Below are 26228 nucleotides of genomic sequence, written 5' to 3'. Positions count from 1 at the left end.
TTTTATACAAATGAGAAAATGAATGGATACAAATTATGAAAAGGTACACCATTTGTTGCGATTTTTATATAATACTATCACTAGAGAAATGGACACCTGTTTAATGTAAATGACGGTCAGAGTCTTCTATTAACAGAATTACGCCTGATAATGCGAAAGTACATTATGATTTTTTTCTGTATAAACTGGATGCAACGTTCTCGGGTAGATTTGAGGCTTTTTAATCCGAAAATACTTTATCACTGTTTTTAATAGGAGAAAATGAAAAATCTATTGCACTTTTTTATAGAACAAATTGTTAGCAAAATTTATGATATTCACATTTGATATTATCATTTGTACAGTCCATAATCAACGTTTATTTCTTCGTTTTTTCTTGTCGCTTGAAAATCACCTTTTCAAGTCCCATCATCGGCGCCTCAAACGCCATTGAAGTTATAAAAGCTGCTGCATATGACAAGGCAAGATGTCCTAAAAATTCATAGATCTACAAGTAAAAATTTCATAATTAATTTATTTAGAATTTATTTTTTATTTGATAAATACACAATGTATCTTAAGTATGATTTAAAATATCCCATGTTTACTCAAGTATTCATCTTATTTATCGTGTTTTGGGCCTATTTGAATTACACGAGTAATTTGTGAGCATTAGTCTTACAATCTTAAATGTAACACAGTTGTTTAAAAAGAGATGAACATTTTTTTTACTGTAATGGTTGGGACAAGTGTGGGTCCACATATGTTTGGTATAAGCACAATAAGTCACAATCAACACTCCTATAAATTATAAAAGTGGGGGATGTTAATGTTTCAAAAGTAAGACAATTTAAGATTTACTCTCCAGTCTGGTTGGAATCTGTTTATTTTACAAAATGGTTTTGTTTATTTCCTTGCGCTTTAAGTCAAAATATCAAACCATTCATCTTGATCAGCGTTCTTTGTGTAACAATATCTAGCCTATCTTTATGATCATATTTATTGAGTTTTGCACAACTTGTTTTCGGGTGTTTCTAAAATAATCGCCTTTAGGATTGTATGATAGAAACTAAAAAGTGAACAAAAAATATATAAATGTAATGTTGATGAAAAAGGAAAGATGCAAGTAACAGTGTTTTCACCACTTACAATTTCTGTATCAGTAAAATGAATCAGCCTTCGTCTTGTCAATAGGTAGTAATAGATAATAGGAGGATGAACAAGGTATGCACAATATGTAAGTCTGCTAAGTGGAATAAAGCCTTTCCAGGATAATACTGTATTCACATAACCTGTAAAAGGGAAAAGTTTAATTGAGTTATATCATCTAACATACATCAAACCTACTACATGTGAAAACACACATGTGATGTATTTCGTTTAAATTTATTAAACTATATTTGAAAGAGAAAATCTAGTTGAAAGGACACACGGATGTAGATGTTGTTCCAATACGCCAATATAAAAAGTAACTAGCAGCCATTAACATTCACGAAAATGTCATAAAGCATGTTTAAATAAACTTTTATAACAGGTAGATCCCACTGTGGGGAGAATCTTTTAAAATTATAATAACAATTAACAAATCTAACAAAGCTTATAAATTTGATACATTCAAACTAGAAATAATCAAAATAGAAGTCGTTTAACTTGTTACCTCCATATCCATGAGCACATGCAAATATCACCCAGGAGACTGCCGCGCCCCAGACTGTTCTGTGCACCGTAATGTAGAATGACGACACTTCCTGTGACGGACGATTACCGTTAACGTCATCATATATACCGTATAAAACTGCACATGCTAATACAGCGGCAACTAACCAACCAAATAAATTAACAAACTGAAAAAGAGATACACGTCAAAAAATTTTGAAAATATTATTCAAATATTGATATAAAAATGTTTCTTGTACGGAATGATAATTGAACTTTCGAAAGTGAATAGAAAAACAAAGAGCTTCTAAAATGTGTTAGAGTAAGACAAACTTGTCTTCTCAGTGTTTCTTTTTTGTTAAAAGTATACATACATATATAACATATGAAAATATGGAGCCTTTATTAACAGTTTAGATATACGTTATGATAAAAGGGCAAGGAGATGAAAGAAAAGGAGTAAGCCACCAAAAACAGAAAATTTAATGAGGACTCATACTGTTATCACACATTGACACACATAACATGTGGATATATAATAATTATGTTATCTGACTCCTAGTCATCTATTTTGAATGTGTTCACATGTACTTATAATGAAAATGCAAAAAGTAGTTTTCATCGGGTGAGATATTCAGATAAACTCATCATAGATAGCAGGATTTAAATTTTGTATTTGCACCAGACGCGCTTTTCGTATACAAAAGACGGACGAAAGATACACGGGGGACAGTCAAACTCATCAAAAGACTCATCAGATACGCTTGAATTAAAAAATGGTAAAAATACCAAATAAAGTACGAAGTTGAAGAGCATTGAGGACCAAAAATTCCTAAAAGTTTTGCCCTAGGGTGCAATCAACAGTTTTTTCTATGACGTCATATTTTGAGGGACCATGTATAAGTGACCCTTAGTGGTGGACTGATTAATAAAGATACCTGTATAAAACTAGATATCACTGGAATCAGAATGTTCTCTAGTTTATAATGGAATAAAAAAAAGTGTACTTTTAATAGTATAAAAAAGTTTTATCCAGAGAAACTGGGAAAAACATTGCCTAATTTAAGCTTAAAAAACCTGAAATCAGGCCATGTGCACACCCCTGAAGACATGATACCTGCACATTTTTCATTATCAAAGTTGTATGAATTTCATAGATTTTTACCTGGTCTTTCAAAAAATTCATGCTTCAGGGTACGTTCGCCTGCTCCGAAAAGAGCTACAGTGGCTGCAAATAAGTTTTCAATTTTCACTGCCAAAAAAATCAGACTGTTTACAGTGTTGTCTCCCCTCAAAACATGAATATTTAATCTAATTTTTTAAATTATTTTAATCATTTAACCTGTTTTAATTGAAGTTAATTAACATATCTTTACAACCAAATACAAAAAACATGATACTTTTTCACCAATTATGTTGATAAAAAGGGACTTCCCTCCATGTCTATTTTTAGTTGGGGAATAACACCTAGTTTTTTTATACGAAACTGTTTATAGCACCCCTATCAGAAACGTAAATCTTTATGATAAAAGGGAAAGTAAAAACATCCTATAAAAAGGTAAGCTAACTTACAGATTACATACATACATATAATCCTAAAAAAAAAATTAAGACTTACTTTATTTATTTTCAACTTTAAATCTGTTTTATAAAGCAGATATCCAGTAAACATTCCCACTAAGTAAGGTCCCATTCGAAAGTAAGGCCTGAAGTAAAGTTCTCCCCAGTGAGTCATATCTCCTCTGAAATAATAATTCAAAATAAATAATGGTCTGACTTAAAAAAAAGTATCAACTTCAAACTCATAAGTTATTAAATGACAGACATGTGTTTCATATATTGTTTTTAACAAAGATGACCAAAGATAATGTTCCATCTGCAAGGCCACAATACCAGGCTCTATGCATCGATTATGACGTCACTGAATACGACGTATCACCAGTTTTGTTTTACGTGAACAACACGACGGTACAAGAACCGTATATCCTCATGTTTAAGCACCTGTGTTTCCTTTTAAAGGACTAAAGAAGCTGTTGTTTTTTATTTTGTTTTCAGTTTGTTCTGCTTTCAATAGTTGTGTCGTCTCTATCGATATCAGTTTTGTATATCCTTAGCTCATCCAAACTATCATATTCCGTAAATGTCTAAGAGCTCAATAGAAATACATTTACCAATGGACTATGTATTTGGTCACTTCTGAGACATTCGTTTTTATATGATGCATAATCTTCGAATATAACCCCTCAAGTATTTTAAATTGGTATCACATGTTAAATATGAATGGCTTCCTGGGCATACAAATCCACTCGTGCGTTTTGGTGTTGCTCAATCATATTTTGAAGATTTTGTGACTATTGTTTGACTTTTGTTTGACTTTTGTTTGACTTTTCGTTCGATTTTTTTTTTTGGTTCATTGTCTGGTATATTTTTTTCTATTTGAAGTGTTTGAGATTGTCTTTTTTTTGTATCTATTAGAAATAGGAAGATGTGGTATGCTTGCAAATGAGACAATTCTCCGTATCACCTTTTTTTATAATTTGAATTATGGTAATATGTTATATTTACCCATCAAACATTGACATTGGAGCATTCCATGTTGTTGCCATAACTCCCGTTGTTACCCACGTTCCAATTAAAAAAGCTAACAGTACAGCAAATCCAGCTAGTTGAAAACTAAATACGAACGATGTAAATAAGAAGACAGTCTAATTTGACAAATTCAATAACATTTTTGAAAAAGAAAAAGAAAGGCAACAGTAGTATACCGCTGTTCAAAACTCATAAATCTAGGGACAAAAAACAAAATCGGGGTAACAAACTAAAACCGAGGGAAACGAATTAAATATAAGAGGAGAACAACGACATAACACCGAAACGTAACACACACAGAAACGGACCAAGCATCAGACAAAACACCACGAGAATAACAAATATAACAAGAAAACCAAATACATGAATTTGGGATAGACAAGTACCGTGCCACGTCTGATCTCAATATCTCAAAAAAAAAAAGAAGAGAAAACACAAACGACTCAACGTTAAAATGCAACACACACAGAAACGAACAATAATATAACAATGGCCATCTTCCTGACTTGGTACAGGACACTTTTAAAGGGGAATAAAAGTGGTGGGTTGAACCTGGTTTTGTGGCATGCCAAATCTCGCACTTTAATGGCAAAGTTAAATATAACATTGAAATGACAACATAATATTACAGGACTACAATACAAATAAATAGGAGAACATATTAGACAAAGAAAAACATGATTAAAAGATACTTTGTCATGTTAAGGATTCAAATGTGCATGAGATTTATGTCATACCGAAATACAAAATTGCTAGACCATAACACTGCTTCTCAATTTGATTTGAAAGAACTTAGGATTAAAGAATTTTGTCTTAAAATAAAACTTTTTTCTAATGTCGGTAAGCCAAATTATTTGAATATTATGTAAATTTCAAACGTTAGAGTTCCATGAAAGTTGTTATTTTCAAGATTTAGAAACCATAAGTGTGTCAGCATGTTTTTGCAAGATTCAGTAAATAAAACAAAATTCTTGAGAAGATTGAAAAACTTTGGGCTCGACAAGGCTTTAAATTCTCAACTTACATGTACGCAACAACATCACAAATTCATATCATATTTCTTGTTATGTATCAATGGTAAGCAAACATATACAACAAATGAACACACACACACACACACACACACACACACACACACACACACACACACACACACACACACACACACACACACATGTAAGTTTGATTTATATTGTCTGTTAAAAAGCAATTAATTATTATAATTTTAATGAAAGTTGTATTTGCCCTTGAGTTGATTAATTTCATTTTTCACTTCAACAATCTAGTTAATTGAAATACTTACAAATACAGCGGAATGAGTATTAAAGGACTAAGTACAAAAAACTGCATATCATTAGCTAAGTACCAAGCCCATGCAAAGCACTGAAAAATAAAGATTTGAACAGTAACGAATGCGTCGAGTCTGAAGCGTAGGACAACTCGTACACTCTTGTTTCAAATTGGACAATGTTTTGATATTTGTTTTTACTGTAGAATATAGTTGTTATGTTAAAATAGATAATTATTCACCTTGAGCGATGTATTATTGTTGACCATTCGAGACTCTTTTTTTTGCGAACCCGTCATCAGCTGTATGTGTGATTACTGTATCGTATTACTACACGGGCCTCAAGGCATTTCAAATTAAAAATAAATGCAAAACATGTGTTTTTCTGTCTTTTAAAACACAAATGATATACCAAATTAATTGCAGGATAAAGACAATAACTGTCTAGTGTCTTTAAATATCAGCTGTATTTATATTCGGCTCGAAACAGGTGTTATAGCTCGCTAAAAGCTCGCATATTATCTAGCCTCGTTCAAATACAGCCGATATTTAAAGACACTAAACAGTTATTGTCTATATATATATATATATATATATATATATATATATATATATATATATATACAACTCGTCTAAACATCAACCCAACAATGTTAGATCTGTAAATTTGCTTTCGCAAATTTTTGGTTCTTCCCTCGCCGGGATTCGAACCCATGCTACTGTGATATCGTGACACCAAATCGCCTGCACTGCAGCCGTCCCGCTAGACCACACGACCACCTGGGCTCTCAATAAAAAGAGCTTTCGCTGGCCGTGTGTTACCTTTCCACGTCAGTTTTAATCTAGCGGCGTACTGCAGTACATGATATATAAGGCATGAAGATGTTATTGTTACAGATCAGCTAAATTATCTATAGTAAAGGATCCTACAAATTAATGTAAGATACAGTCACAGAAAATAATTATATTTATAAGTACGTCTGAGTCAGTGACAACCCTACAACAGATGTATCCATCGGATCGCCACCAATGATGGTGATACATGGCTGTGTACATAATGTATATGCAACTCGTCTAAACATCAACCCAACAATGTTAGATCTGTAAATTTGCTTTCGCAAATTTTTGGTTCTTCCCTCGCCGGGATTCGAACCCATGCTACTGTGATATCGTGACACCAAATCGCCTGCACTGCAGCCGTCCCGCTAGACCACACGACCACCTGGGCTCTGTATATATATACAGTTATGAGAACAGTTATGAGAACTCATGATGCTACATGCTGACGATACTGTTTACTTTTATTTTGGCATTGCACAATTTCGTGCATTTCTCATTCTGTTTATGAAATCTTAGCATTAACTACGATGGAAGTGTACTCATTGATACTTTAGTCGAGCTAGCTTTCAGAAACTGCTCTTATTTTGATGCTTTGTGTCTTTTGTTTTTATGTTAGTTACTTTTGTGCCTTGTATCGATATTTTGTGTTTGCAAATTGCAACTGATGTTTAATATTTATTCATATATTGTGCTGTCACACCACTGTCCGGTTTAGGGGAAAGTTGAGCGCTCACAAACATATCTATTCTCGCCACATTATTTATGTGCCTGTTCCAAGTCCGGAGTTTGTTGTTTCATTAGTCTCATCTTAGTTTTTCGCAAATTATTATGTTATAAATTCAGTTTTTAGTCTATCGTTTGAATTAATATATTGTTGCACATTATTCATGTCGGGGCTACCATAACCAACTATATAGTATTGGTTTCTTATGTTGTTAAATGTCGTACATCCTCAGCATCTCACTGATGGACATTCATTTTATTCTTGTGTAATAAAATTTTGATTTTTTTAGGACAAACACTACTTGTTCCGATGTTATAGTAAAATGATCTATGAATTGTCAAACATACCGAATCTGCTGGTTTTTCAAAAAAGTTGTTAATGTACAGCAGATTATAGTACCAAGATGTTTTACAGTAATTATACTCATTTCCGTCTTTTTTCCATACCGGACCACTACCGGTATATGGAAATAATGAAACATAAACCATCAATACCAACATGTATGGAGGAGTTAATCTGGAAAATAGTAAATGTATTCACAATCAATACCAATATGAATTGATGTGTTAATCTGTAAAATAATTCACCATCAATATCAATATGTATGGAGGGGTTAATCTGGAAAATAGAAAATAATACACCATCAATACCAATATGTATGGAGGGGTTAATCTGGAAAATAGAAAATAATACACCATCAATACCAATATGTATGAAGTGGTTAATCTGTAAAATAGTAAAATAATACACCATCAATACCAATATGTATGAAGTGGTTAATCTGTAAAATAGTAAAATAATACACCATCAATATCAATATGTATGGAGGGGTTAATCTGGAAAATAGAAAATAATACACCATCAATACCAATATGTATGGAGGGGTTAATCTGGAAAATAGAAAATAATACACCATCAATACCAATATGTATGAAGGGGTTAATCTGTAAAATAGTAAAATAATACACCATCAATATCAATATGTATGGAGGGGTTAATCTGTAAAATAGTTAAATAATACACCATCAATATCAATATGTATGGAGGGGTTAATCTGGAAAATAGCAAAATCATAAACCATCAATATCAATATGTTTGGAGGGGTTAATCTGTAAAACACCATCACAACCAACATTTCTTATATACTTAGTAGTAAATACAGATAAATTGTATGTGTATTACAATCAATGGCAAGCGTGCTGTATCAGCCACCCGTGATGATATCGATATCAGCACGGTTGCAAAAGCTTTACCACACCTTTAATCTGTATGACATCACGTCATCGATTGCAGTCACTGTTGCAAAGCTTTATCAAATCCCTAATCTGTATGACGTCATGTCAAACCTATAATCTGTATGACGTCATTTCAAAACTCCTTATCTGTATGACGTCATGTCACATAATAAACATCTTACAAAATATTGAATTTTTGAAATACTAAGGTTTTTCTACCTCAGGCATAGATTACCTCAGCTGAATTTGGCAAAACTTTTAGCAATTTTGGTCCTCAATGCTCTTCTTCAACTTCATTCTTTATTTGGCTTTTTTAAACTTTTTTGGATTCGAGCGTCACTGATGAGTCTTTTGTAGACAAAACGCGCGTCTGGCGTATATACAAAATTTAGTCCTGGTATCTTTGATGAGTTTATCTACTTGAGGTAAATGTGTATAATAAAGTATATATGATATGGCTTTTTCAATGTCACACACCACATCAACCCTCAACCAATATAATCCCTCGAGCAGAGCTCTTGGGATTATTTTGGTGTCTCGGGTTGATACGGATGCGTTATTGAAAAAGCCATATGATAATCTCTATGTATGGAGGGGTTATTCTGCAAATTATAAACATCAGACACCATCAATATCAACATGTATGGAGGGGATAATCTCAAAAATTGCAAAATCATAAACCATCAATACCAACATATATGGAGGGGTTAATCTGGAAAATAGTAAAATAATACACCATCAATACCAATATGTATAGAGGGGTTAATCTGGAAAATAGTAACATAATACACCATCAATATCAATATGTATCGAGGGGTTAATCTGTAAAATAGTAAAATAATACACCATCAATATAAATATGTATGGAGGGGTTAATCTGGGAAATAATAAAATAATACACCATCAATACCAATATGTATGGAGGGGTTTATCTGGAAAATAGTAAAATAATACACCATCAATATCAATATGTATGGAGGGGTTAATCTGGAAATAGTAAAATAATTCACCATCAATACCAATATGTATGTCGGGGGTAATCCGGAAAATAGTAAAATGATACACCATCAATATCAATATGTAAGGAGGGGTAATCTGTAAAATAGTAAAATAATACACCATCAATATCAATATGTATGGAGGGGTTAATCTGTAAAATAGTAAAATAATACACCATCAATATCAATATGTATGGAGGGGTTAATCTGTAAAATAGTAAAATAATACACCATCAATATCAATATGTATGGAGGGGTTAATCTGTAAAATAGTAAAATAATACACCATCAATATCAATATGTATGGAGGGGTTAATCTGTAAAATAGTAAAATAATACACCATCAATATCAATATGTATGGAGGGGTTAATCTGTAAAATAGTAAAATAATACACCATCAATATCTATATGTATGGAGGGGGTAATCTGTAAAATAGTAAAATAATACACCATCAATATCAATATGTATGGAGGGGTTAATCTGGAAAATAGTAAAATAATACACCATCAATATCAATATGTATGGAGGGGTTAATCTGTAAAATAGTAAAATAATACACCATCAATATCAATATGTATGGAGGGGTTAATCTGTAAAATAGTAAAATAATACACCATCAATATCTATATGTATGGAGGGGTTAATCTGTAAAATAGTAAAATAATACACCATCAATATCAATATGTATGGAGGGGTTAATCTGTAAAATAGTAAAATAATACACCATCAATATCAATATGTATGGAGGGGTTAATCTGTAAAATAGTAAAATAATACACCATCAATATCAATATGTATGGAGGGGTTAATCTGTAAAATAGTAAAATAATACACCATCAATATCTATATGTATGGAGGGGGTAATCTGTAAAATAGTAAAATAATACACCATCAATATCAATATGTATGGAGGGGTTAATCTGGAAAATAGTAAAATAATTAACCATCAATACAAAAAGGATGTATTGAGGGGTTACTCTGGAAAATAGTAAAATAATACACCATCAATATCAATATGTATGGAGGGGTTAATCTGTAAAATAGTAAAATAATACACCATCAATATCAATATGTATGGAGGGGTTAATCTGTAAAATATTAAAATAATACACCATCAATATCTATATGTATGGAGGAGTTAATCTGTAAAATAGTAAAATAATTCACCATCAATACAAAAAGGATGTATTGAGGGGTTAATCTGTAAAATAGTAAAATAATACACCATCAATATCAATATGTATGGAGGGGTTAATCTGGAAAATAGTAAAGTAATACACCATCAATATCAATAATCATATTTGATTGGTTAATAGAAATACCTGTTCACCTCAGGTTAATTTATATTCCTTTGTCGTTTGAATTAGTTTACTGGTTAATCCAACACGTTTAATTTACCCACCCTTCCGCCCATTTCTTTTGTATTATTTGAATATTTTAGTACATGCGTTATATCTTATTAAATCGAAAATGTTAGTCTTTTTCAGATAATGTAGATTGATGAATTTGATGTGTATTTGGGAAGTGACTGGTGCAATTTTATATTTAGGAAGTTAATATTTATAAATAATATGGACTTTAAAGAGAAATTATTTGTGACATATATAGATATAGGAAGATGTGGTGTGAGTGCCAATGAGACAACTCTCCATCCAAATAACAATTTAAAAAGTAAACCATTATAGGTCAATGTACGGCCTTCAACACGGAGCGTTGGCTCACACCGAACAACAAGCTATAAAGGGCCCCAAAATTACTAGTGTAAAACCATTCAAACGGGAAAACCAACAGTCTAATCTATATAAAAACGAGAAACGAGAAACATGTATAAATTACATAAACAAACGACAACTACTGTACATCAGATTCCTGACAGATGCAAGCATTTGCAGCGGGATTAAACGTTTTAATGGAACCAAACCTTTTCCCTTTTTCTGAAACAATAGTATAACATCAAAACAAAGAAAAACACACAATAAAATATCAATTGGCAGGCTTAACTCAATCAAAAAAACGTAAATTAATACACTATGAACGAATAAATTTGATCTGCGATATCTGAATGTAAATGCACAGTTAATAAAATATTAGGGATAAAAATTCAAGGCCAACAAGCAACAAACAAGTCCAAACAAAGCCTTGGCAAGACACCACTGCGAAATATTTGACTCTACGAAAATTGAAAAAAAAACGGTTTTAATAATACAGGTAAATCTTGAAGTTTATACAAATGTAGTAAGTGAAAATTGGAAGATATTCCAACTTAACAAAGCTGGTATATAAACAAGTTCTATATAAATATAAAATAACAAAAAAAGCATTAAAAACAGTATCAACAGATCGAATTAACAAGAAAATACGATTTGAGAGTACTCGCAGTTACTGACAGCTAGTTAAAAGCCAAAAACAATTAATAATAAAAAATCATGCATCACAGACTAAAATCAACTAAAACACATCCCAGGGATTTAGTATTTTAACGTCATGAACAGTCAGAGAAGACATGACTATTTATAAATGTTTATTTATGCAAAATATGATTATCGTTACTTATGTGTTGCGTCTTTTTTAATTACATCGAAATGGGAATAGAGGGAATTACGAGCAACCAAAAAAAGTAAGATCAAATATATGATCGGTTCAATTTAGGGATAAATTAACTGTTTTCCGATGATTTAGTCATGCATAGAGAGTATTTAAATAGTTAACTTTCCCTGAAAATTGCACCTATTACAATCTTAAATTTTCTTATTTACTTTGATCTTGCTTGACTGACTACCAGGGTGTCCTACCACAGAGGTTAACATGTCGAAAAATATAAATTCTTGAGTCAAAAGTCGGAAATACGAAAAATATTTTAAACAATGCATTGCACAGGTAAATAAATTTGGCTTGAAAACTTTGAAAATCATTTGACCTGACAAAGTGTTTAAAAAGAATTTTTAAAAATTGCGGTAGAAATGTCTGAAATAGTGAATATGACTAACTTTTCAGAGCGGTTCGGATTAAAATGAAAGTTTATTTCAAAAGCTAAAGAACGGCAAAAAAACGGTTAACAAGTTTTATTCTGATTTCATATATCTGTATTAAAATCTGTACCACAATCTTTTTTGAACATTGCATAGTATGATATTATTGTGTTTTGTGCACTTTCCATAATACTGATGTTTGAAAGCAATCAGAGTTACAACGCCTTCTATTAACATCTTCACATATTTAAGAGTCTTATTGTATAACATTGATACAGAAAATACATATCTCTAAATTTTAAACTTGGTCTTACCTCCAAAATCTATGAAAATAAAACATTCCCCAGTTTAATTTTCCACGTTTTTTCGCCATTTCTTTCATCACAAGGTATGTCAATAACAGGCCACTGTAGAATGGAAATTTCAAATAAAACAAAACAATCAATACTTAAGTTATATATCAATTATATGATAATTTTAGAAAATAAATCTGATTGTTTGCAACTCTACACATGGACATTTAAGCTGTGTGTTTCTGAATTTATTTTAACCTTGACTATTTTTTCATATGTTTCATACCCTTCCGGAGCACCTGAGATCACCCCTAGTTTTTTGTGGGGTTCGTATTGTTTATTCTTTAGTTTTCTATGTTGTGTCATGTGTACTATTGTTTTTCTGTTTGTCTTTTTCATTTTTAGCCATGGCGTTGTCAGTTTGTTTTAGATTTATGAGTTTGACTGTCCCTTTGGTATCTTTCGTCCCTCTTTTGTTGTTATCAGATAAAAAGTAAAATCACAAAAATACTGAATTCCAAGGAAAATTCAAAAAGGAAAGTCCCTAATCAAACGGCAAAATCAGAAGCTAAAACACATCAACCGAATGGATATTATTGATTTGGTGCAGGCATTTGCATAATGCATTTTCCCTTAAGTCTTGTCAAAATTTAGACTATAATGGTTTACTTTCACAAATTGTGACTTAGATGGAGAGTTGTCTAATTGGCATTTATACCACATCATTTAGATACAATTTAAAGTTGTAGCATCTCCAGATGCTAATAATTTCCCGTTATTCTTAATGAAAGTTAAGTTTCAATTTGTCGTTTCTTGTGCATCCGTCATTGAGTATAATCCTTACTACAATTCAGATAAACATATTAGGAAAAGGAGCTGTTTTTATTAACCAATACTATCTATTTAATTGTTTACCTCAAAACAAAAAAGGTGTCCACTGATACAAGAGCGTTACTAACAGCAGGAAAGGTAACTCTTTTCATCATTTCAGGTAGAAATGTACCCACGTTATCTGTAAATAAAAATACTCAGTATAAGTATTTAACGTAAACACAAAACAATCAATGATTTCTCGATCCCAATTGTCTTTCGTTGCAATACCTCAATTACATGACCAGGATATTGTATGCATATGCATAAGAAGTAATTAACTTGACCATGTATGTTGCTATATAAACTCGTCAAAGATATCAGGCATATAAGTTTGTTCTTGCTCTCCTAACAAAATACTCATTACTGATGCTCGAATAAAAGAAGGTTAAAAGTCTTGATTTAGAAAGAAGTTGTAGAGTATTGAAACCCCACAATTATGAAAGTTTTGCCAACGAAATGTATTCCTTAGGTAGAGAATCCTTAGTTTTTTTAAACAATTCAAAGTTTTATACACATGACAATTTTTATGATAATTCATATCAATACTAATTAATTATAAGACCAATGATTTCATTGCTACATCTCGTCTCTGAACGCTGTATCAAAATGATTCATTTTTAAATTGTTCTTTAAAGTATTGGCATCATTTGAAATTAAATAATTGTGGTTCTGCATCAGTAAATTGTGTTTTATTACATACACACACGAGTTGTAAGGATTGCTATTGTTTGCAATGTATACTTCTAAAGGAGGAGACCGAATTCATTGAGCCGCAACTCCTATGAAACCATGTTACTCATTTTGATCCCTTTCGGTAATGCCACGGGTTCGTTTTGTTTTACTTAGCTTATACGGTTATTGAGCTAAAAGGGTAAAAAACTACGGAAAACTTTGACACTTGTCACACTTTTCTAAGGGTATTTAATATGTTTATGTTAAAATCGAGATGAATGGGGTCTTTTGCATGACGTTTCTCATTTTCATCTTTTTCAAGAAATAGAATTGAATGCATGAATCGTGTCCAAATTTTTTCTGTGTGCACCTAATTTCTATGTTGACGCCTCTTGTTTCAACACTTGCCCAATTGTACCGCGATTTTGCTGACATCTTCATGCTAGTGACCGAACGCCGCTATGGATTAAACTCGTGCTGCGCACTCGTTTAATCGATGCGTCGTTCGGTCACGCGTTGTCTTATTTTTTATATTCAAATACGGCGATTAGTTATTCTTTTTATTACATTGGCAAATGGCTTTTTTTATGAAATTAATGTAGAAAATGTAAGGAACTATATCTTTTTCCTACGCATTGACAATTTGTTTTGATCCGACGTTATCGACGTATTGACAACGCCTATTGTTGTATGACGTCAGAGAGTGAAATAACCACGTTTATTTCACATGTGAAATTATCGGTTTTTATCTAACTGGGAAATCAATGTAATTCATTGCAACCAATGTAATAAATATTAATCAATTGAACTCCGGTTTGAATAATTGTTGCAACTGTTTAATTTTAATTTGCCGTCATACACATTTTTTATATATTTCTTCTTCCTGAAGTATATAAACTGTTTTGATATATTAAAAGTTTTTTAAAAGAAACTAATTCTTAGTTGTGGAAATATATTTGACGACGTATTTTACGATTTAAGCAATTGCTATGTTTCTTACTTCCTGTCAATATTTAGAAAAAAGAAAAAAAAACATTTTCTTACCAACATCAAAAAGTACAAATATATACGAGTGTCCAAGTATAACCCAAGTCATTGATATAAATCTGATTCCATTGATAGCTGTCAGTGAACCTTCAGGCTGATGCGTACTAAGAAGTTTTGAACCATTAGTATATACAGAAAAGGCAAGCAGGATTTTTCCAAATATTCCTGAAATAGCAAATAGAAGTAACATTTTATTTATAGACATTTCAATTTTCAGACGTATACAAAGTTAAATTAAGACATATACAGTTTTAAAGAAAAGACTCAAAATATGTATTATGACAATATGCTATTTACCCACTGCAACTTAGAGGAGAATGAATTTATATTATATACAACATGATAAAGAAATCCGTTTCATATGATCATGCCTTCTTTTAAATCAGTAATATGTGATAAGCAAGAAAATGAAAGTTGAAATCAACATTTTGAACACAAATGTTAGTAATACATGATTGATATATGGCACTAATATTAGCCATACCTCAGGTAATTGACACAAATGCTAGCCATATATGGTTAATAATTTATTAATACGTTAGCCATACCTGGTTGATATTTGACACCAATTTTGGCCATAGCAGGGTGATAATTGACAACAATGTAGGCCATAGCAGGTTGATATTGACACAAATGTAGGCCATAGCAGGTTGATATTGACACAAATGCTAGCCATATATGGTTAATAACTGATTAAAACGTAGGCCATAGCTAGTTTAAACATATTTTATTGTTCAAAATGACAAAAGGATCAGACACAAGTTTTACAACTTAGTAACGTCTTCTCCAAAATGAATGTTAGTCATACCTGGTTGATAATGGACACACATGTTAGCCATACGTGGTTGATAATGGACACACGTATTAGCCATACCTGGTTGATAATGGACACACATGTAAGCCATACCTGATTGATAATGGACACACATGTTAGCCATACCTGGTTGATATTGTACTATCTGATCACTATCTGTGAGTAATGGGATTTTCTCGTTTGCCTCAACTGCAACTATTGCATCGGGTCCCTTTTGCTTTGCGGCCTGTTGCCACTTAGGCCACTGTATTAATGTTATATCGTATGCAGTACCAGCTGTCATTATGGTTATGAAGAAGGATATAACCACCCTAAAAATAAGTAGAAGTACTTTTTGTTGAATTTAGAAATAAACACATTTGTTTGAAAATACCCTTTATCATCGTTGTTTTTATTATCGTTCAACAAAACACACCAAATGTGTATAGTTGAGCAAAAGTTAGGATTACGAGATACGACTAAATCTTAATAAAAGTAATAGATAATAATTTTAATAAAATTAAGGTGGTCTTTTGAAGTAGGAATTCTTCAATTAAGCATACATAAGATGTAAATTTCTCATCTTAAACATATATAGTTTAATATCAATTTTACTACACGACTACTTACAGTACGATTACAGCTCTAGTATCATACGATCTATCTGGTTCTTGGCATTCTGCTTGGTAGGCTATAAATAGGTTGTTTGTAACATTTTTCACAGCTATAAGTACAATAGAATGAAATAGCAATGTCAATGTAAACAATATTTTATGAATAGATAGTTTTCAAATTCAAATACGTATATATACATATAGATTATAGATTAGACCGTTGGGTTTCCCGTTTGAATAGCTTTACACTAGTAATTTTGGGGCCCTTTATAGCTTGTTGTTCGGTGTGAGCCAAGGCTCCGTGTTGAAGGCCGTACATTGACCTATAATGGTTTACTTTTATAAATTGTTATTTGGATGGAGAGTTGTCTCATTGGCACTCACACTATAGATATAGGAAGATGTGATGTGTCACACCACATCTTCCTATATCTATATATTTGATATACTAACTGTTTATATTGAAATATTAATATACTGTACAGTTTATTAATTGAATCATCTGGTGTTAACGGTTTCTAACCATTTCCAAGAAATCATACTGAAAGTGATAACTATCTAAAACGCTAATCTACTAGTATACATTTTGTACAAAAGTTTATCACTAGGGTATATTACCACCTGATAGTTATGGATTCTGCCAATTTGACAAGGATATGGGGGTATGGTACATGCACAGCAAAAAGTAAAGAAACAAAGCTTGAATTTGTGTTCTTCATCTCAAGATGATCGCATTATATGTTTCTTGTTCTGAAAATACTCTCATATTATCAATATGTTTTACTGTTGATTAAACATTACAACACTCAATCATATACAAGATGCATTTATTTTGAGAAATTGTATGCAAATATTGGAATTCAATCATACATACCTATATCAATTAAACGTTGTGTATCATTGACTGTACAACTGTTTGGCATACACATTCCAATATTTAACGGTGTGTACTAAAACATATTCAATAGCAATTTAGATATGCTAACCAAATCATATTTGCATTCTTTTCGGTTTTCGTTAAAAGGGAACATTTGCTATTCATAGGACCTAAGACGCAGTTTCTTGAGGTTTTAAAAATTATAGCTCCTCAGCATTTTGTTATAAATTAATTTTTTTAGTTTGAAAAATAGTGAAGATACGAGCGTCAACACCAATAAGTCGAAAAAAGCTAAAGCGCCATAGCGATAAGTAAAAAAGACGAACAAAATAACTGTCTATATAATTCCGATCCATGAAAATGTATTATGTCATGCCCTCCTTTTATTTCTTCTCTTGGCCTTTATGTTTAAATTTTACCTGTTTCACTACATTTTGAACAACAAGTGACATTTTGTACCTTAGCTTTGCTATGCCTATGTATGTTTGTTTTATGTTCTCAATTTTAAAAGTCACGAAGACATACAATAATGGCGGGTAAAAATCCGTTCGTCCCGTAACTTGGGTACGATTTTTTATTTTTTAACTTTATGTCAATGAAATGCCCGGACTTACCGGAAGAGCAATGCTATTGAGATTGCTTGTTACTTTACTACACAAATATATAAGATCAAGTGTTATGTCTCACCAGAGGTAGTATTGGTGGTAAAGCTTGTATGTTAACTACGGTAACCATGCAATATTGTGTTCCAAAAGAATATGTTAAATTATTAGCGACTGTTTGACCTTCAATGTCAAGACATTCTTCATAGTCACCAAGCCATTTGAATCCCCCGCCCAGCAAATTAGCAGGGGGTTTACCTGCAGAGTCCAACACTGAAAACAAAACAAAAACTCTCGTTAATCGTACTGATGATTATTGTAGTCTTTCTGTCATAACTAGTGGAATGTAAAAAGTCTTCTCCTTTCAATGTCAAAACGTATAATGAACGAAATTAGGCTCTAAAAATACAGAACATGAATACATCGTATAGGTACTAATTCTTTGTTTATGTGTCACACTTGTCCAACTAAAATACAGACATGAAAAGGAGTCTAAACCGTGTAGACTAGTTACGTCGACATGTCTATCATCATACGATTCAAATTTAAAATATCAAAACCAAGAAGATATTAGACAGACCATAGGCGCCGATTGTAGGTCTATAACAAATTTAGCATGTAGCTGGTGACTTGAGAGCATCTGATGTTGTAACGATTGACAAGTTCATTACATAACCATGTTAGTTTAATTCCCCAATATTTTTATATACACTTTTTTCTTTGTATTGACAGAATGCTCACTTGAAACTATATTCATATTAAAAGTTATTTGTGAAAGGGTAGTCCTCAATGTTTTTAGAATGTTAGTGTTCAAAATTTCCTATATTCAAATAAATCATACAGAGGCCTAATGTCACTCAATATTTAACCTTCGTGTAATTTTTCTTGTTGACCGATCATTTAGCTTGGAAACTGTACTGGTTATTCTCCTAAACTTGTCTTTTTTATTTTAGATTTATGATTTTTCTAGGTTTATTTTACATTTTTCCTTTAGTATGTTCATGATCTGCCTATTTTCTTATTTAATTCTTAATATCTTTAAAGTTAATATAGATTTCGACTGATGATAACTTCGATCTCTGAATAGGAATTTGAATCTTGTTTGAAATATTGTATCGAACAGAGATTTCAATCTTTTAAATCTGTGAGTTTCTTTGTCTTGTTTAAAAACGTCGATCGTTCCTAGTTTAATCTAGTTAACTGTTTGCATGATATTGAGTCCTTTATTGAAAACAAAGACTTACTTCTCAGTGCCCAAAATTGTTGCTGATTTATTCCTTCAATTATGCCATTTGCATGAATTTTACAAAGTTCTGATATATCTGGTTTAGGTGGCTTGGTTGGTTCTTGGTTTGAACTGGTGCTAACAAGACCTGGAATTTCTGTCACATTGTCTGCCATAATACTACTTTGTGCTAATAACTCTTTTCGCATACTGAACACTGTTCTAAGATCTGTAGCTTTGCCTATGGATTCGGCCATTTGTGCATATTTCAATGGCGATTTTTTAATGTTATACTTCTGTTCTTGAAAAAGTTTGTTCACATGTAAAAAATTACCTATATATCCCTGGTTTTGATTTAAAGAATAAACTTCAAAAGTGAAAAGAACATAACACATAAAAACTGACAGATTCATTTTAGGAATATTCCTCAGATCTGAGTTTGAGATTGATCACCTTAGTGTTCACAAACTTGATTAAAATTGAGGTATTTTGTAACTTTACTTCGCATAATATTTACTGATAACTTGATATGTAAATATTTTCATTCTGACGTTTATCACAGTTACAAAGGACAGTGTGCATGTATCTCTCATGAATGATGACATACACATGTGACATGGAGGTTAATAAAGAGACGTTCAATTTTATATATTGCACATATAATCTTAATTTTTAACATACTAATTAAACTCATCTAGTTTAATTTTAAAATTTTATGTTTAAAAAAACATTAAAAAAAAAAATACAGAAGAGACAATGAAATGAAAAGTTTATTAGTTGATTGATAAATTGTTGTTGTTTAACAAACTTTCATAACGGATTAATATAAGTTTTTCCAAACTTGTTTCCAAATTCAATATTTGAACTGCATGAAACATTGTTAAACTGACATAACTTTCGGCAAATTTTCTTTGTCATAGCGGCTTTCGATTATTGGTTGAGAGAACTATCATCCTCAAAAATTAATTTGTAAATATGATTTAAAAAAAGATAATGAGTAAAGTCAGGTCAATGTCAGATTCAGATTTTATTAGTTTATTTCTATACGAATATGTTAAGCTGGGATTCATGGATACTATTTATTGCTGTAAAATTGATTAATAAATTATTTATTTTATTATCAAGACTAAAATGACTTCATTTGAAATAAGCTGTTTGCTTATATGGGTCACCCTTGTGTTAAGGCATTAATTGTTCCTATGTAACAATCATTGCTATATTTGAAGGTAGTATTGTGTATTTCTATATATTGCCTTTACCTGAAAAAATATTATCATTATTATTATTATCTTCTGTAAAAAGTAAAAGTGGTCTTCGTTAACAAGATCATTAAGCAAACTAATTTTCAGAATACATGTACTTATAAAACCAGTGGGCATTAAATATAGTGTTTATACTAATAAGATGTCGTTTTTCACTAAAACCACCGGTCATATATATTGATAGCGTGATAAAAGAGATAAAGAAGATGGGTCATCTTCTGGGACAAAAATAGGACGTAACGGTTAAGAGTGGTTTTTTTTATAAATCTTTCGTCATCGAAGACGCGTTCGCACCAAACATAATAATATTCTAAATAAAACTTTTTTTAAACATACTTGATATGCATTCAAACATTTCTTTGGATTCTTTCAGAATTGTTTCACACCACACTTTCGTATGGTAGGTTGACCGTTACCTGAAATCTGGATGTGATTGATAGTAGTGAAAATATTGATTATTTCGCGAATTTCGAAGTCAAGCTACTGGCGTATCGTTTTAAAAAAGATTTTTTTTCATTTAAGTACACTTATATAATTTGGAAATGATGAAGAATAAAATAATATCCAGTTGAAATTCTTTTTAGAAATTAAAATTTAAATGAAAAAAACCCAACTTTTTAACAGAATAATTTTCGAAATGCGCATCTGACGGTGTACAATGTTTACTTCGTTTAACTTTATCACTTGACAATGGTGTTGACTGTTTTGTATTTACCCCTTGGTATCTTCTGTGTCATTTCCTTTTTCTTTTCATTTCTTTTTTTAGTGGGGTAAGGGCTAGAAAAAATTAAACATCATTTTTTTTATTTTAGTTTGAATGCATTTAATTGACATTTAGACCGACAGATCACTCGAAAATTGATGGTATTTTGTTTTGCCTCGCCTGCGACGAACATTAAAGAATGCGAGACACAGGGATTACTACCCGACTGTGGTAAACTATTTGTATAATTTTTGTATTTAAGAAGGTAAGAGACCTGGTTGCTTCATACTTTATATATATTAGGTTCCTTATGTTTCCGTCGCTCATGTGTCCATTGTCCTTGACATCATTTTCATGGTTCAGCGACTGCATTGGTAATTTTTCACGTAAATGGCTCAATAATTATGAGAAATAGGATAACTGTATTTTGTTTATGGGTTTTTGCAACGTCTAGGTGTCTGTCATTTAGACTTGATTCACCTGACCTCAATCACATTTTATGGATTAGATATCAAAATTCAATTGTATGAAAATGTCTGTTTCGCATATAGTATAACCTTAAGACAATCATATGTGGAGTATGATATGATTGCAAGGTAAGCATCTGATCATTCTGGGTTCATCTGACCTTGCTTGACCTCACGTCCAAAGCCATGGAGCAATGTGAAGTTTTTTATTTTATTTATTCTGGTAAAATAGTACAATTCCTTTTGGTGACCTGTATTTTGCTTTGTATACTTTTGTTTGTGTACTTTTGTTTGTATTTTTTTAGTTTTTTTTTTATTGTGTGGCTATTTAACAGGATGTCGCCTTTCATTATGACGTATTTCTGTTCACCTAGCATTGGTATTTGGTTTCTATTGGGAAAAAGTGGCTTCTTATATATCTTGGCTAGAGGTATAGGGGGAGGGTTGAGATCTCATAAACATGTTTAACCCCGCCGCAATTTTGCGCCTGTCCCAAGTCAGGAGCCTCTGGCCTTTGTTAGTCTTGTATGATTTTAAATTTTAGTTTCTTGTGTATAATTCGGAGTTTAGTATGACGTCCATTATCACTGTACTATTATGCATATTTTAGGGGTCAGCTGAAGGACACCTACGGGTGCGGGAATTCTCGCTACATTGAAGACCCATTGGTTGCCTTCGGCTGTTGTTTGCTCTATGGTCGGGTGGTTGTCGCTTTGACATATTCACCATTTCCTTTCTCAATTTTACTTCCCTGTAAAACTATTTTAATGGCTTTGGCTAACTAGTCTGTGAATATTTATGTGATAGTTTAGGTTGTTTTATGTAATGTATCCGTTTTTATTCTGTAGTTAATCACCACTTTGGTTTTATCATATATATCTATTATATTGTCATTTTATAAAAAAAAATACTGTTTGCAAAAGTATGAATTATTCTAAATAATAAGGACGTTTTTATCCCAGGCAGACAATCCCTCAAGATACTATGTCGTTCCCACAAGATAATTATCTCGTTCCCTCAAGATAGTTATCTCGTTCCCTCAAGATGCTATGTCGTTCCCTCAAGATACTATGTCGCTCCCTCAAAATACTATGTTTTTCCCTCAAGATGATATGTCGTTCCCTCAAGATGCTATGTTGTTCCCTAAGATAGTTATCTCGTTCCCTCAAGATGCTATGTCGTTCCCTCAAGATACTATGTCGTTCCCTCAAGATACTATGTCGTTCCCTCAAGATACTATTTTTCCCCTCAAGATGATATGTCGTTCCCTCAAGATGCTATGTTGTTCCCTAAGATAGTTATCTCGTTCCCTCAAGATGCTATGTCGTTCCCTCAAGATACTATGTCGTTCCCTCAAGATACTATGTCGTTCCCTCAAGATACTATGTTTTCCCCTCAAGATGATATGTCGTTCCCTCAAGATGCTATGTTGTTCCCTAAGATAGTTATCTCGTTCCCTCAACATAGCAATAAAATTACATTATTATGAGGGAACAACATAGTATATTGAGGGAACGACAGAGCATCTTGAGGGAACAACATAACATCTTGAGGGAACGACAAATGAGAAATAGAATATATAGAAACAAAATATACAGCCAATAACAAATGAGATCAAGACTGGCTCTTTGAGCTTAGTTTATCACATTAACACGAGTGGTCAAACCATTTGTATGGTTCTTAATCCTAGAAAACGTAATGTAAAAGGCAAATAGTGTGTGCAAACATTACTTACAAGAATGTAACACAGCAACACTATATTAAGTTAATGAATACATTAAATAAACTATATCGATTTAATTAATCGGATGACTACAAAATAACCAGTGTTAATTGTTTCAGTCTTTAGATATATAGTTGTAATAGTCAAACAAATATTGAAAAAGTCAGCATACTTAACAAAATTTCTCTGTTTAATTCCTTTGAATGAAATACACAAAACAAGGAATATAGCCTAACATATTCATAAAGACAGTCGGTTGTCTTCATTGTTTACTGTTTCAATATTTGTCTAGGAAGTAAGAAGAATAAAAAGAGACCTTGATATCAAGTTTGCTGATCAAGTATACAGAGGTAAGGTAAAAATTCTTTATAATATTATTTCACCTATTTCCCGTCTTTTGGCCTTCATTCTGGCAGGTGTAGATGTTCAATTGACGTTTTCTACAGATTTAAGCTATCCTTTTTATTACTGTGACATATGGGCTTCAAAATTATTGTGATTATATATCCTCAACCTGTGGTTTTCGTTAGATGTTGATTCTTTAATAAAAAATATCCCCAATATCTTCAGTCACTATTATTGACTGCTGTTTTTCTTATTCTATAGAAATCCTTTTACGCTCTATACTTTTTGCGCTTTTCCCCATGCTAAATTCGTTATGAATTATTCGTATCACAGATGATATTGGATATGTTCCTTATGTCGTAATAACAATTCCGTTCCCTTTTCACAAATTTTACATACTGAATGTGTACTCAAAGAGGAGCGAAAGGTACCCGAGGGACAATCAAACTCATAGATCGAAAATAAACTGACGACGCCATTATGTAGCATTTATGTATATTTTTTCAAATTGTAATTTTTGGATTTTGGTTCAGTCCTGAATGTGAGTTTACACGTAAGTGCATACAGAAGAGCCAGGACGGTGTAACAGGTTCTGTTAACCTAAAAATATACAAAGGTTGTGTCTACGTTCTTGGTAGAACGTCACCAACATCTCTCTACAATGAGGAATTAGTTAGGTAGGTCAAAAACCAGTAAACACTTTCTTTTTATAAATCATTTGATAAATATTTGTCACTTAAGTAATTTGATAGTTCCAACAAAGACTGCAAAATAATAAATAATTTTACAGGGACAAGGTTCGGAAAGGATAATAATGTATCTGACCAGAACATATTGTAGACATGATGCAAAATATAATCAGACATAATAAGATTGAAAACGACGGAAATAACACGAACTACACACGGAGTGAAATCATGTGCATGACCAGGGTTTGCATTTCCCGACATGCATTTCCAAAGCTTATTTGCTCGAGACAACACAAACGAACAATTAAACATAGCTCTTGTAAACGAAATTAGATACATGAATATAAGTTCACCTCTACATATATATAACTGAAATCATTTCTTCGAAAGGTAAATACACCGATTTGTGGAATAAATATGTCTTACTAGGGTAAATATGATGAATTTATCATACTCGTGATGACATGTTAAAAAGATGTGTTCTTCTTTGTAGTATGGATGTTCAAGGTGATTATGAACCAACAGATGCTACCGGTTTTATCAAGATAAATGCTTTACGGTAAAATAAAATAACACATTTAGTATACGTATAAAAAGAGCGACATATTTTTTTTTAATTTAGTACGAGGAACAAAAAGACGTTTTATTGCGCCCAAAAATTGAAATAAATATAAACAAAGGTAACAATCGTCTAAGGTATCGAACCGCTCCTTTAAGGATTCATTGCTTTCTATATGTAACCTTTTAAAAAAAATAGGCATTCATTGCAATTTTGTCATTAGTTTGATTAAAGTCAGTCATTCCTTGTCAAAAGAAACCCATAGCATGATTTTTTAAGAATATCAACATACTTTTAATTGCATATAAGTGTGCATCGGTTCCTGGAAGTACAAACCCAGGTTTCTCTGACCTGATAGAAAGGCGGCAAATTATGCCCTTTTACTACATATAAGTTTTTTATTATAGAAAATGAAACTTTCAACAATAATTCCAGGTTTGTAAGCTTTCAATTCATACCAAAAATTACATAAATATTTGACATATTTTTTAAATTGATAACCCAAATCAAAATTAAAATCTCGTTTGGTCGTGGATTATAAATTCCCCAAAAATAAAGACAATAACAAAATTAAGGTAAAAAGTTTCTGCTGACACAAAACAAGATATTTCTGTTAGTGTTACTTTCATTATACAATAAAGACACCAATTACATGGATAAATGAATGACTTGTTCTTTTTTATATTTTCAGTCTTCGAGAATTCCAGCGACTTAGAAGTTTGTCGAACAAATAGGCAGCATATATTATTCATTCATGTGTGTTTTTAAATGACATAATTCTTATTCTTAGTATCTATACCTTCAAACCAAGATAAATATTTCGTTATGTGTATTAAATTGGCCTATCATAGTTATTAAAATTTGAAATAAAATTAGATTTGTATATCAATTGTATTGTGTTTTAAAGGTATCTTTGTAGAGTTATTAAACTTGCGTCAAGTATATTTTCACGGAACATCTACTAAAGATGCGAATCCGAATTCCTATCCATCAGCTTAAGGACTTACAATCTTCCCATTCGTTTTCCTACTAAGACGAAGATTAACATTTTGTCTTAAACAAACAGTCTATATGCTGAAACGACTAGAACTGTTCTTTTTTTTCAGGTGCAGAAAGTTTTCTTATTTGTGTTATTTAAAACTGTTCTACAGTAGAAAACACTTATTGACAGATGTACACTAGAAATTCTAGACATGTCTGAGCT

General features: G+C 31.8%; 3 protein-coding genes across 3 annotated transcripts in view; 2 read left to right on the top strand and 1 right to left on the bottom strand.

Moving 5' to 3' along the window:
- LOC139513064 (argininosuccinate synthase-like) overlaps window positions 1-26228 on the top strand; it is a 70220-nt gene that overhangs the window by 21759 nt on the left and 22233 nt on the right. Inside the window, exon 12 of the mRNA XM_071301180.1 lies at window positions 23724-23781. Within this exon, the coding sequence (XP_071157281.1) occupies window positions 23724-23781 (58 nt within the window). The remainder of the gene's footprint in view (window positions 1-23723; window positions 23782-26228) is intronic.
- Window positions 82-19726, bottom strand: LOC139513059 (nose resistant to fluoxetine protein 6-like). Its single transcript, XM_071301172.1, has 15 exons — window positions 19296-19726; window positions 18137-18324; window positions 17447-17522; window positions 16589-16682; window positions 16106-16290; window positions 15163-15330; window positions 13489-13585; window positions 12595-12687; window positions 7424-7592; window positions 5528-5607; window positions 4201-4308; window positions 3254-3377; window positions 1637-1823; window positions 1129-1271; window positions 82-487 (listed from the first exon to the last, which is right to left on the bottom strand). The coding sequence occupies exons 1-15, from the start codon at window positions 19687-19689 to the stop codon at window positions 359-361; spliced, it is 2235 nt and encodes a 744-aa protein (XP_071157273.1). The 5' UTR covers window positions 19690-19726; the 3' UTR covers window positions 82-358.
- On the top strand, window positions 23909-25834 carry LOC139510380 (argininosuccinate synthase-like). Its single transcript, XM_071296962.1, has 4 exons — window positions 23909-23956; window positions 24263-24453; window positions 24959-25024; window positions 25716-25834. The coding sequence occupies exons 1-4, from the start codon at window positions 23909-23911 to the stop codon at window positions 25756-25758; spliced, it is 348 nt and encodes a 115-aa protein (XP_071153063.1). The 3' UTR covers window positions 25759-25834.

Source organism: Mytilus edulis, chromosome 2, assembly GCF_963676685.1.
Source record: "Mytilus edulis chromosome 2, xbMytEdul2.2, whole genome shotgun sequence".
In the NCBI taxonomy this organism is placed as follows: domain Eukaryota; kingdom Metazoa; phylum Mollusca; class Bivalvia; order Mytilida; family Mytilidae; genus Mytilus; species Mytilus edulis.
This window is presented reverse-complemented; position numbering and strand designations above follow the sequence as displayed.

What these genes read in the sequence shown, in the direction of transcription:
- LOC139510380 (XM_071296962.1), top strand. Translation starts at nt 23,909, where the DNA reads ATGGGCTTCAAAATTATTGTGATTATATATCCTCAACCTGTGGTTTTC. An exon ending in TACAATGAGGAATTAGTTAG is followed by an intron (nt 24,454 to 24,958) that starts GTAGGTCAAAAA and finishes TCTTCTTTGTAG; the next exon opens with TATGGATGTTCAAGGTGATT. An exon ending in ATCAAGATAAATGCTTTACG is followed by an intron (nt 25,025 to 25,715) that starts GTAAAATAAAAT and finishes TTATATTTTCAG; the next exon opens with TCTTCGAGAATTCCAGCGAC.
- LOC139513059 (XM_071301172.1), bottom strand. Translation starts at nt 19,689, where the DNA reads ATGAATCTGTCAGTTTTTATGTGTTATGTTCTTTTCACTTTTGAAGTT. An exon ending in ACAATTTTGGGCACTGAGAA is followed by an intron (nt 18,325 to 19,295) that starts GTAAGTCTTTGT and finishes TTTTGTTTTCAG; the next exon opens with TGTTGGACTCTGCAGGTAAA. An exon ending in TTGAAAAACCAGCAGATTCG is followed by an intron (nt 5,608 to 7,423) that starts GTATGTTTGACA and finishes TTTATTTTTCAG; the next exon opens with TGCTTTGCATGGGCTTGGTA.